This window comes from Haliaeetus albicilla, chromosome 13 (assembly GCF_947461875.1).
Source record: "Haliaeetus albicilla chromosome 13, bHalAlb1.1, whole genome shotgun sequence".
Taxonomy (NCBI): domain Eukaryota; kingdom Metazoa; phylum Chordata; class Aves; order Accipitriformes; family Accipitridae; genus Haliaeetus; species Haliaeetus albicilla.
In genome coordinates this window covers 21,248,327-21,260,330 of record NC_091495.1, presented here as the reverse complement: position 1 = coordinate 21,260,330, position 12,004 = coordinate 21,248,327, and the positions used below count along the sequence as shown (strand labels likewise).

The following is a 12,004-nucleotide window of genomic DNA, read 5'->3' as shown; positions in this document are numbered from 1 at the left end:
TTCCATATTATCCTATTGAATCTAACAGTCAAATATTAAAAAAGAAATGCTTTACCATCAAAAAACCCAGAGATGATTTTACTTTGTATTGGGTTGTGGTGAGAACTGATGTTGAAAACTGAATTAACCATGCTCTGTTGAAGACACTTCACTTCAGAAGCTCAGAAGCAGCACATTTCTGAATGCAATAGTTAGAGAAGTGGCTATTGTTTATTTTATTTTACTCAGGTTTTCATTTATAGAGGAAGTAACAATTTGTTATGAGCATGAATATAATGTTTATATTTCAGATTACAGAGATGATAACTGCAGTACAAACTTTTTGTGCACTGAGTCTGCCTACCATTGAAGGGATAGATATTATGGCAGTAAAATTCAAAAATATCTACCAAAGTGTTCAAAAGAAACAATATGACATCTTTGATCCACGAAAAACAGAATTTGATGTGGATTTTGTGAACTTCATGGCAAAAATTGAAGGTTTAGGGGTAAGTAATATTGCTACTGATAACTTACTTGGGGAAGAATCTCATCACTACTTACTCAGTATCTCCTGGAATGTCAGTGAGGCTTTGGACTGTGAATAGGCTATATTGCTCTTCTTCTAAAGAGCATAAAGTTTGTGTTTGTCTCAAGGGAGGCTTTTTCCATTCTTTATCCTCCTTCCAAAGGAAGCTGTAAAATATATCATATAGTCCTCACTGAAAGTCAGTCACTCTGCAACCAAAATTATGAGACCTCAGAGAATGATCTACATGGAGGTGGTTTATTAGCCTGGAGACGTGGATAGATTTTGGGCAGAACAAAGCTGCAACTGTTTTCAATACATGATTTGATTCTTCGCTAAAATTGTCTGGCATTTTAAGAGATTACTTGACTGACACTACCTATTTATTGACTATATTAAGCATGGACTGGTGAAGGCTGCTATTTGGTGCTTTAAGCAGTAACAATTTAAAATGCTACTATGTTAAGAAATTATCATACATCAAAATAGTATTCTGTGACTAGAAAAACTATACTAAATTATATATTCTTTAGATACAGATACAGACATTTATGCGTACCTGTTTTGGGAGAATTTTGTCTTCACAGCATGCACTTCAGTTACTTCAAAGGTATTGGCAATTATGTTTTAAAATATTTCAAAGTAACCTCAAATTACTGACTAGAACAATTTAAATACTACAGCTAATTTTAGAACACAGGGCCTAATCAAGAATTTTTCATTATTGGTGTTCTGAACCATGTAATCATAAAAGATGTATTTTAGCTTTCTTGTGGGAATCAATATATTCTGTTTCTGAATTTCATTACAGTTTATTTTGTATATACAAGAAGATACTAAAAGAAAAACCTAAAAAAACACAACCAAAAACCCACCAGGGCAGAACTTTCCACCTTGCTTAAACTTGCTCAAAACAAAAGAAAATTCCCAGATCCAAAAGCATTTCCTAGATTTGTCCTTCTTTCATTTTATGTGAAGTTCATGTGCGCCAAAATAAAATAAAAAAAAAATTATTTGTGTTTTTAGAAATATCACTTTGGGTACTCATTTTTAATACAGGTTTCAAAATCTGAGAATGCCATGCCTTCAAGAAGAAACAGTACATACACTTGGTTGTATTCTTCAACATTTTGTAGCAGAACTTGAAGCTATTAAAAAGGTATTTCATTTCTCTGCAATAAATTTTAAACATCATGTTAAAATAAGAGCAAATATTTTAATGTGTATAATTTTTATTTATTCTGCCTATTTCACTAACTGTCAATGCTCAATTTATCATACTTCTATTTGCCTGTTACAGAAAACAGACCTGAGTGTGTAGGCAAATATGATATACATGCTCTTGCAGGCAAATGTCATCACAATTTTACTTTTTAAATCAAAATCTCTTCTGTCATTCCTCACCAATAAAAGAAAAAAAAAAAGTATGTTCCTTACTGGCTCTGTACATCATTTGCATATACCATGTGGTTTTGTGTTATATGAAGCCTCTACAGTTTATTTGCATTAATATATGGCTATTATCTAATGCTCTAACAGTATAAAATAGATATAAAATATAGGTACATTGTATTTATGTTCCTTATGAAGTAATTTTCCATGATTTGTGTAGTGTACCATGACTGTAGCATAAATGAGAATTAACTTCTGGGGACTGTTCACATCAGTGGACTTTAAACTTTAGAGAGGGATTCATCTAACCTGACTTTATATGTCTGCAAAATAAACATCAGCATAAGAACTAGACATCCATATTCCCTTTCTACTCAAGAAAGAAACAAGTATTCTGGACTTAATTAATCTGATCTATTTTACGTGTTAACTTGAAGATTTAAATAATTCCCTTGAAATGGCCATTTTTCTTCAATGAGCATAAAGGGCATCTGGAAAACCAGACTGATGCAAATATATTTTTTTTTTAGAGATGTTTGCATTTTGTCAGATGAATGACACATGTTTACATGAGGAGCCAAGTATCTGTAAACTCTGCACTTCGTACAAAATGATTCCTCCAAACAGGGACTTAAAACTGTAGCCTAGCATGGCTGCTGTGAACCGCTCTTTACAGTGTCCTTTCCCTATCTACTCACTGTATATAACACTTTCTGAACCTCTAATTACTGGCTTAATTTGATGAACATATTTTCAGCAGCACTGCCTGCTTAAGAAATCACTGACCCCACCCCTGGCTGCTTTTTCCTAGCCAAAAAAATAGGTACGTTTTCTGAGGGGGTTTCATCCATGTCAGTTCCTCTGAAGTTCACCGTGAAGCTACTTGAATTTCTTTTGTTGGGACTGTGCAGGAGAGTTATAGGGGTAAGAAGACATGCCAGTAAGTGAAGAGTGGTGTTTGCTTAAGCAGTACAGTTTGTGTTATCACAGCATGAGCTTGCATGCCTAACGTTGGGTGCATACAAATATTCCTCTTCTGTTGAAGACTATGTCACCAATATACTGGCTAGTTCTAACTATTTATTAGATATTATTGGATTGCTTTTTATCTTTGCCAGGCAAGTTATTTTTTATAAGAAGTTGCTCCCACTACAATACTGGTTCTAAAGTGCTTGAATAATTTGTCACTGCAAATTTGGTATGTGATAATTTTAGGACAAAATTGCCTTGACTATAATGCAGCCATTCAGTGAGCAAGCCCCCTGTCCCTTTATTTTTTTTTCCTCTGCTTGGGCACAGATAAAAGCATGGGCTGTGTACCCAGGGGTCTCTACATGCATATTGATAAGAAGTTAGTAGAAAAGGGCATATCATGGAATCATAGATTATCCTGTGTTGGAGGTGACCCACAACAATCATCAAGTCCAACTCCTGAAATGTTAGCTGTTAGTCAGGTGTATGTGTTTGAAGAACAATGTTGAAGTTTCTATTCAGGTAAGACCTCTCAGTTAACAATAGAGCTTAGGCCTTTCCTGAGGGCAGTTCCCAAGCAAAGGAGGAAAAGCCCCAACAAAGGTTCTCACAACACTTCCTTACAAAGCTTGCTTTCACAGCAGATGGTTCCAAAGTTACACAGCTGCACCTGTCAGGCTTGGCCTTGAATACTGCCTGCTCAGCTCCTAGGTTTGCAATGCCTTTTGGTGTACTCAGGGCTCTGTCATAAGTAAGCACAGCTAAGAAACAGCATGAGATAATGAAGACAGGAGACATACGAACAGTGGTATCAATGTGTGCATCTCAGCAGTGTAGCAAGTGGGGGAAGCAATACATTTTTCTCTCAGTGAACTGTTGTATGACTCCACACAAATTTAATCTGTTTGGGAGGTGGAAGAAATTGTGGTACCAGAGGAAAAACAGTTTAACATTTCAATAGATTTTTTTTAATCCATGTGTTTAATGATATTCTTATTGTAGCTTTACCAAATTCAGAAAGATGACCCTCCTCTTGCTCGAAACATGCCACCTGTTGCAGGAAAGATACTGTGGGTGAGACAGCTATTCAGAAGGATAAATGAATCAATCAACTATTTTCATGTAAGTTGATGTGAGGAGAAATTAGGTGTTTTGTGTAATGGTGAAATGTCTTTCTTCAGTAGAGTTACTGTAATGTTTCTGGCTATGATGATGTCATTTCTCATATGCTAGGCAACATGTTTGTTTGTATGTGAATATCTAGTTAAAAAAATATGCTTTGCAGTAACCACTGTTGTAGACCCAAGACGTAGGAATAGAATAGACTAAGGTTAGACTAGACTATTTCAGTTAGAAGTGACCTACAACAATCATCAAGTCCAACTGCCTGACCAATTCAGGGCTGACCTGCCGCGATTGAGAGACGGGACACAGCTTGATGCAAGCAGAGAGTCGTTTTATTGCATATAACACTTGTTTATATAGGAAATTAGAATATGCGGTTTTTAAACTGATTGGTTGTTATGCTCCAGAGTTCTTATCAGCGCACGCTAATTGGTAGCTACTTAAACTTTAGCAGTTGGACTGTTAGCAACTAAGCTGCTTTTGCAAAAGACTCTAAGTTCCAGCCCTTTATCGAGCATGACTCACAGGTCAGTAATTCTCCACCACATCGGTGCCTCTCTATTTCCCTTATCAGGCCTCCCAAGGTTTATAGCCTACAAGTTCCAGCACATTCCCTTCTAACAACGGAGCAATACCTGCCGTCCTGATTCCTTCAAATCTTGCCCTACGCTGACCAAAAGTTAAAACATTGTTAAGGGCATTGTCTAACTGCCTCTTAAACACTGACATGTGTTGGGGGCATCAACCACCTCTCTTGGAAGCCTGTTCCACTGTTTGACCACCCTCTCAGCAAAGAAGTGCTTCCTAATGTCCAGTCTAAACCTCCCCAACACGGCTTTGAACCATTCCCACGCATCCTATTACTGGATACCAGAGAGAAGGACTCAGCACCTCCCTCTCCAGTTGCCCTCCTCAAGAAGCTGTAGAGCACAAAGAGGTCACTCCTCAGCCTCCTTTTCTGCAAACTAGACAAACCCAAAGTCCTTATGCTCCTCATAGGACATTCCTTCCGGCCCTTTCACCAGCTTTGTTGCCCTCCTCTGAATGTTTTCAAGGACCTTCACATCCTTCTTAAATTGTGGGGCCAGAACTGCACACAGTACTCAAGGTGAGGCCACACAGATGCCAAATACAGCTGGGTAATCACCACTTTTGACCAGCTAGTTATACTGTGTTTAATGTACTCCAGGATGCGGTTTGCCCTCTTGGTTGCCAGGACACACTCTGATTCATATTTAGCCTGCTGTCAACCAGCACCCCCAGAGCCCTTTCAGCAGGGCTGCTCTCCAGCTGCTCCTCTCCCAATTTATACTTGTGCCTGGCATTACTCTGTCCTAGGTGCAGAATCTGGCATTTCAACTTGTTAAATTTCATCCCATTAATCATAGCCCAATGCTCCACTCTATCTAGACCCCTCTGCAAGGCCCCCTGTCCCTCAAGAGAGTCAACAGCACCTCTCAGTTTGGTATCATCAGCAAACCTGCTAATGGTACATTCAGTTCCTGCATCCAGAGCGTTGATAAATACATTGAACAGAACTGGCCCTTGAATTGAACCCTGAGGAACACCACTGGTGACAAGTCACCAGCCAGATGTAGCCCTATTTACTACAATCCTTGGAGCTTTGCCCTTTAGCCAGTTCTTCACCCAGCGCACCATAAACCCACTCATCCCACAGCTGGACTTTTCCAGAAGGATGCTGTTGAGGGAAAGTATCAGATGCCTTACTAAAATCCAGAAAAACTGTTTCTTTGACTTACCACCGAACTAACACCTCAAGCTGGAAATATGCACTGAATTGTTCATCTGTCTGTCTTCATATTGCACAAAGAAATATTTCACCATTCCAGCCAGTAGTGTTTTTCTTCTTTTTGTAATGGAGCAGACCAGGGCTTGTACATAAGACTCATGTCCTGTATTTTAACTGAGTACCCACCTCTTCTGTTCCTCTAGCCCTGTAGGGTTCTCTATGGAGAATCAGGTCTTTTTACCAAGCGGCTTCCAGGAGTAGCTTAAGGCATAAATGTGGACTGCCTGATATCCTGAAATTGTCTGGTGTATGTGTTCTGGTACCACTGAAAAAGCAAGTTTACTGTAAGGACCCACACAATAGCTGCAGTACTGTAACTGAGAATCTGGTCACCAGTTTCACTGCAGGTGATCTCTGAACTAGTCTGGTAACAGGGAATTCCATTACTGAACTTGTCATGCTACATTTTCTGTACCACTTAACATACAGCTCAAGGTTAGTGCCAGCCACGTAAGCTTTAACATTTATAGCCCTTAGGAATGTCCTGATATTGAATTTCCTTCCTTCATTGGATTAGTCAGAATCTTGCTATACTAGGATCCACTATAGCAATAATATTTCTTGAAATGTTTGAATGATTCTCTTGTAAAGTATCTAGGGTCTCCTGCCAAGTTAACTTCTATGTGAGAAAGGTTTTCACTTTCCTGTTTCCCTCAGATAGAAATAATGATCACCTAAATCTGCTCCAAAGAAAACAGACATAAATATCATTACTGATTAAAAAAGGAGATTTTTTTTAAAAATCAATTTTTAGTTACTGTTCAATTTTGAGTAGAATCAACATCCATTTTACTGTGAATTACAGGTGTTTATCACAGTATAATAAAGTAATTGCTCTTACATTTGTTAAATATTTAGTATTTATTACTTACAAGTTCTTAATGACTTTATTGCCCTATAAATTTGCATCATAAATATTTGATACAGTTTTCAAGAACTCTGTAAGCATAATTTGTAATATTAACTTATATAATGTATAGTTGATAGTTAAATTGAGAAAAACCCCAATAGTATGGTTTTCTTTTGATATGGTTTTAATTTGCATGTACTGTGTTTTAATAGAAAAAGTCAAATATCTTGGCAAGTCTAGAAGGTAAAGCAGTTGTTCGATTATACAACAGAATTGCCTATGTATTGGTGGAGTTTGAGGTAGTCTATCATAATGCGTGGATGAAGGAAATTTCACAGTTACAATATCGTGAGTATTTAAATACGTAATTGGCTTTTTTAACTGTTATTGAATGCTAAGTTAACACAAATCAAATCAGGTAATTTTTTAAGCCTCATTTACCCTTAATATGTGCAAATTAATCATGATCCAATAAGCAGGTCCAATAATACAAATCTCATTCCCTTACTGGCCTTGAAACTTGGTTTTGATGCAGAGGATTGCAGATTTGGTACACTGTTTGACAGATGACTGGAACAGTAGTGAAACAAATTTAAGGCACAGTTGTTCATTTTTGTATACAAATTCTTTATGTATGCCATTTAATAATTCTTGCCATTTTCTTTCCACTTTAATAATGTATACAGTAGTATTATCCCAATTCCTCTCAGGACAAGTATTACTTTATGCCTAGAAAATATGTTTGATAATCAAGCTTTATCATTTTAAGATTAAATGAGAGTTGAAGTTTAAAAATTTTTTTTTTTTAGTAAATTTTTCATATAAGTTGTAGACAGTCTGTGGGCTTCAAAACTAGGAGTAAATCTATAAGAATAAAATCTCGTCATCACATAGTCAAGAGAGGTTTTTGCGTTGCTGTTTGGGCTTTTATTTTGTTTTGGATTTTTGTAATTTCCCTGTATAAGCATTCATCCTCTGGGTTAACAAATTCCGGTAAGATGCTGAGCATAAAGGTGTTTTGTTTCCAGGTCCTTAGAAAATTAATTTCATAATTTTCTAACTCAAGCTAAGAAAAAACATGCCACAAATAAGACTGGGTCTGATGCTTGTTTAGCGTATGAAGAGAAAGGTTATATATGGCAAAGAGCTAATATGGTGAAAGTCAGTTGCGTATCTTCTTTAACTGAAAACAACGTGAAGCTATTTCACAAGTAACCATACATATTTAGTCACTATATAGTAATATTAGAAATCTATGTTCCATAATAATTTATATAACAGAAACAATTGTTTGTCTTAGAAACTGATACAAAAATGTCTTTACAGCCTTACAAGCCACAATATTTGCATGTCATCCTAAAACTGGGAAGTTCGTGGTTAATTTCGATCCCCAAATTCCAGAGATTGTCCGAGAGACCAAATGCATGATGAAGTTGGGTCTGGAAGTACCAGAGCAAGCAAAAAAGATAGTAAAAATAGAAAATAACCTGAAGTCAAACAAGTTGCGTTTAGAGGTAAACTTAAAAATTATCATGATTGCTGTTTAAAAAAATAAAAAAGAAAATCTGATTAACCATAGAAATTTTTCTATGGTTAAATAAAGATCAAAGCTGGCTATGAGGTAGTTTAAGGTAAATTTGTGGAATGCACAGGTGAACATAGAGGGTATAATTTGAAAAACCTCTACTAACTGCTATGTGGGCTAGTATATACTTTAATATAAGCATATATATTTCTTATACCCTGTGGCATGTTAAATATATTCTGGTGATGAAATAATTAAAGCTGTCCAAAAAGTGTTCACTCTCTGAAAATTAATAAAACACAGTTTTACAGAGATTTTGAGAAGCAAAGATTGGAATTCTTCTGGATTGGAAGATACGTTGAGCCACAAAAACATCAAGAATTTTGCAGGTTGCCTGCCAGAGAAGTCAGATTTCTGATGCCTGCTGTAGTATTTGCTATTTTTGTAGTATTTAAAGAAGCTTATACCTTGGGGATGAGGTGTACCATACAAGATTTGTGTGTGTGTGTAAGGCACAAGACGAGGATATTTTAAAAATGAGTTTATATGTGACTTTAATTATCAAAAACATATGATGCTCAGTTTCAAGAGGGTATTGCAAATTATGGTCACTGAAGCTCAAGCTGTCTTTAGGACTAGAGAAAGTTCATACTTTGTCTGGCTTTCTGCATAAAGAATGCTGCTTTCATTCTTCCTTGTGTAGCATGATATGGATTTATTACATTCCAGAAATAATGTGCATAGGTATGTCATGTCTGTAAAATTCCACATTTGTTTTGAAATGTAGTCTTGTACTGCTTTCCATGTTTTTTCTGATGATTTGATTGTATAGCAGGTTGTTTGCTTCAGTAAAGAAAGCACTTAAATTATTCTTCTTGATACTACCCTTTCTAATAATTAACAGGGTCTTCTCCAATGCTATGAAGATTTGTGTCAAGAAACACCATTGAATTTTGTAAATCTAATGGCACCAAAAATGAAAAAGGTTAGTATTGCTAAATGTACTGCAGTATACTTCAGACAAAGTTAGACTACTTTAATAATAGTTTATAATTTTAAAATATTTAGATGGTTCTGCATGTTGTAAACTTCATGAATTATACTAAAGACTTTAAGACCAAAAATTTTCTCTTTGCATCCCTCATACAGTGCTGAAATAATGCGTATTACAGTAGAATAATCTTAGTGCAAATGAGATGTAAACCCAGTAGAACAAAGAATATGGACTTTGTGTGTCTATTTATCTACACAAATCTCTGGCTTTGACATGGAAGTAAATTATCACTTATTTCAGTTTTAGAGGTTTTCATGGGAAGTTGTGCTTTTCATTTAGCTGAAATACTAAATGTCATGATCTTGTCTTTGCGTGGAGAGAATTATTAGCTTTGTGAATTGGGTCAGTCTCTTCAGTGGTGTAGAAAGGTTATATACTACACTAAAGGTAAAGTTTTACTGGAGATGCAGAATGTCTATCCTACAAGCCATTTTATTTTGCCAGACACTTGCAAGTGTATGTATGTGGTTGTTCTAAGTAACCCTTTCCTTTTGGTTTGTAAATAATAACGTCAGAAGGTTGCAGAGTTTGCATAAGTTTGTGTAACTACATAGTTGGCATGTACTGAAGTGTGAGAAACAAAAAAGTTGTCCTTGCTCTTAAGAGTTAAATACTAAAAGACAAAGAGGTAAAGTGATGGTTGTCTTCACTTTAGTAGTACTACTGTAAATACGATAATATCATAGAGGGAATCATAAGCCTCTATTTTTGAAGAAACAATGGGCAAAAGAGAAGGATGAGTGTTGTACAAACACTAGAAGAGGAAAATGTTTTTTGAAGAAGGGAGAGAAGTCTTCAGTGTATAGGAAGAAGAGAGGAAAGCACAAATCCAAAAATGGAATGAGCAAATCTAATCTATGGCTACAATGGTGTCATAATTTGACGGCAACTCATGTAGAGCCTGAAACTGTTTCTAGATTGGCTATGTTGGTTACCAGTAACAGTACCATCCCAGCATTGGGAGTTAAATATATTCCCCCAAAACATATATATTAAGGTGATAGTAATGGCTGCATTTTCGAATAGCTGTGTGTCTGTCTGAGATGAACTTATTGTTTTAGCTGTGATGTAGACATAGCAAAAAGAAGCATTAGGATGAAGAGAGTGGATGAAGTCCAGGCAGTGACTTGGTAAATGTCAAGATGAAAGAGCAGATATGATAGGTGGCTATTTAAAATTAAATATGAGTGGAATCAGTTCAAAGTTTCTCAGCAATTAAGCAAAATTAAATTTCTGTCACTTCAAGGATGACGGGGATGGCAAAATTTAAAATTGTGGTGGCTGTATAATGGGAAATCAGTGAGAAATTTTTGAGTACTAGGCAAAAATTTCAGGGGAGCTCTGTGAGAGAGTCTGGAAAATTTGATTTTCATAGCCTGGCGGTAGTGTAAGATTTTCTTTTCCTCAGAGTCCCATCTCCTTTGAAAGTACAGGTTCTGCAGTGAAGGAAGGATCTTGCTGTAGATCATACAGTGACAGGGAAATGAGCTACATGCTGAACATCTTGGTGACAAATCCAGAAGAAACAGGCCATGCAGAACCAAGAATTCAGTAAGGGAAATAGTAGGCAAGAGAGGATTTTCAAAAATAGCATTGAGGCTATAACAAAATTTGGAGAGGATCAGTGTCACTCAAAAAGGGACAAATGAAAAAATGTCATTAGATAGATACATGAGGTTGAAAGACAATTATGCTGTTGAGAGTGGTCAAGTTATGTTAAAGGGCAAATTGTAAGATCAATAGTGGACTTGATTTTAATTTTAGGAAGTAGTGGGAACCACTGAAAGACACCATCCAGGAGAACAGGAAGGACAAGATCGTTGCTGAGAATGTATACTTGACAGTTGTGGACAGAGGCTGTAGTATGCACTACCCTCCCCTTCCCTAATATTGCTTAAATCTCTTTGATATTTTCCTTGAAAACTTGTAACCTTCCTTGCAAAACTTAGACACAACTCTTTCTTTCATCAGTGACATTAGTGATTCTAATAATAATGATATTTGCTTAAAATTTTTTTTTTTTTTTTTAATTTATGAAATTATATTTTCATGCTTAGATGGAAGCTGTGTTGAGGCAAGGACTTACCATGTTGACTTGGTCATCTGTGACACTGGAAAGTTTCTTTCAAGAAGCTGATCAAGTTCTGATTATATTTAAACAGTTTTTGAAAAAGGTATACAATTGATCACTATATAAATGAAATGACAGTTTAGATAAATTATTTCCAATACACTGCTCTTCGTATTGGAAATTAATCTGTACTTATTTTTGTACCACTTGAAATACATAGAAATCTTGTTTGCTTTTTAAAATATGTTCTTTTTTTTTGAAGAATGATACACTCAGTGATTCTCTCACATTGCCCTCAAATGTTTGACCTTTGCTTCCATTCTTGCAGTAGAATATATTTCCACTTGTTGTCCACAGATTATGTGACTACCACTCTGATTTTTCAGTCAACCTTTGCTTCTCTTTGAGTGCTCGTTCATGAGTGCAGTTGCACACAAGATACCTCCATGTAAATACTGTCCAGTGGAGAACTTTTTAGCATTAACTGTGTTCATAGCAGGCATGCTGTGAAGCTGTCTCCTCTTCATGCAGCCCATAAAATAATGAAGGGGAGCATGCTTTTCCCTCACAGTTCTCTGCATGCTGACTGAGTCTGTGCTTTCTTCCTCTCTTAGTGTTTGCCACATAATTTCTGAATTCTTTTGATTCCATTAACATGCTCAAGGACCCGTATTGGTTCTTTTTCTTGTCAAGACTT

General features: G+C 36.2%; 1 protein-coding gene across 1 annotated transcript in view; it reads left to right on the top strand.

Moving 5' to 3' along the window:
• DNAH8 (dynein axonemal heavy chain 8) overlaps positions 1-12,004 on the top strand; it is a 158,301-nt gene that overhangs the window by 10,490 nt on the left and 135,807 nt on the right. Inside the window, exons 9-16 of the mRNA XM_069800374.1 lie at positions 291-488; positions 1,042-1,118; positions 1,568-1,667; positions 3,875-3,994; positions 6,870-7,005; positions 7,984-8,171; positions 9,087-9,167; positions 11,294-11,410. Coding sequence (XP_069656475.1) covers positions 291-488; positions 1,042-1,118; positions 1,568-1,667; positions 3,875-3,994; positions 6,870-7,005; positions 7,984-8,171; positions 9,087-9,167; positions 11,294-11,410 — 1,017 coding nt within the window. The remainder of the gene's footprint in view (positions 1-290; positions 489-1,041; positions 1,119-1,567; positions 1,668-3,874; positions 3,995-6,869; positions 7,006-7,983; positions 8,172-9,086; positions 9,168-11,293; positions 11,411-12,004) is intronic.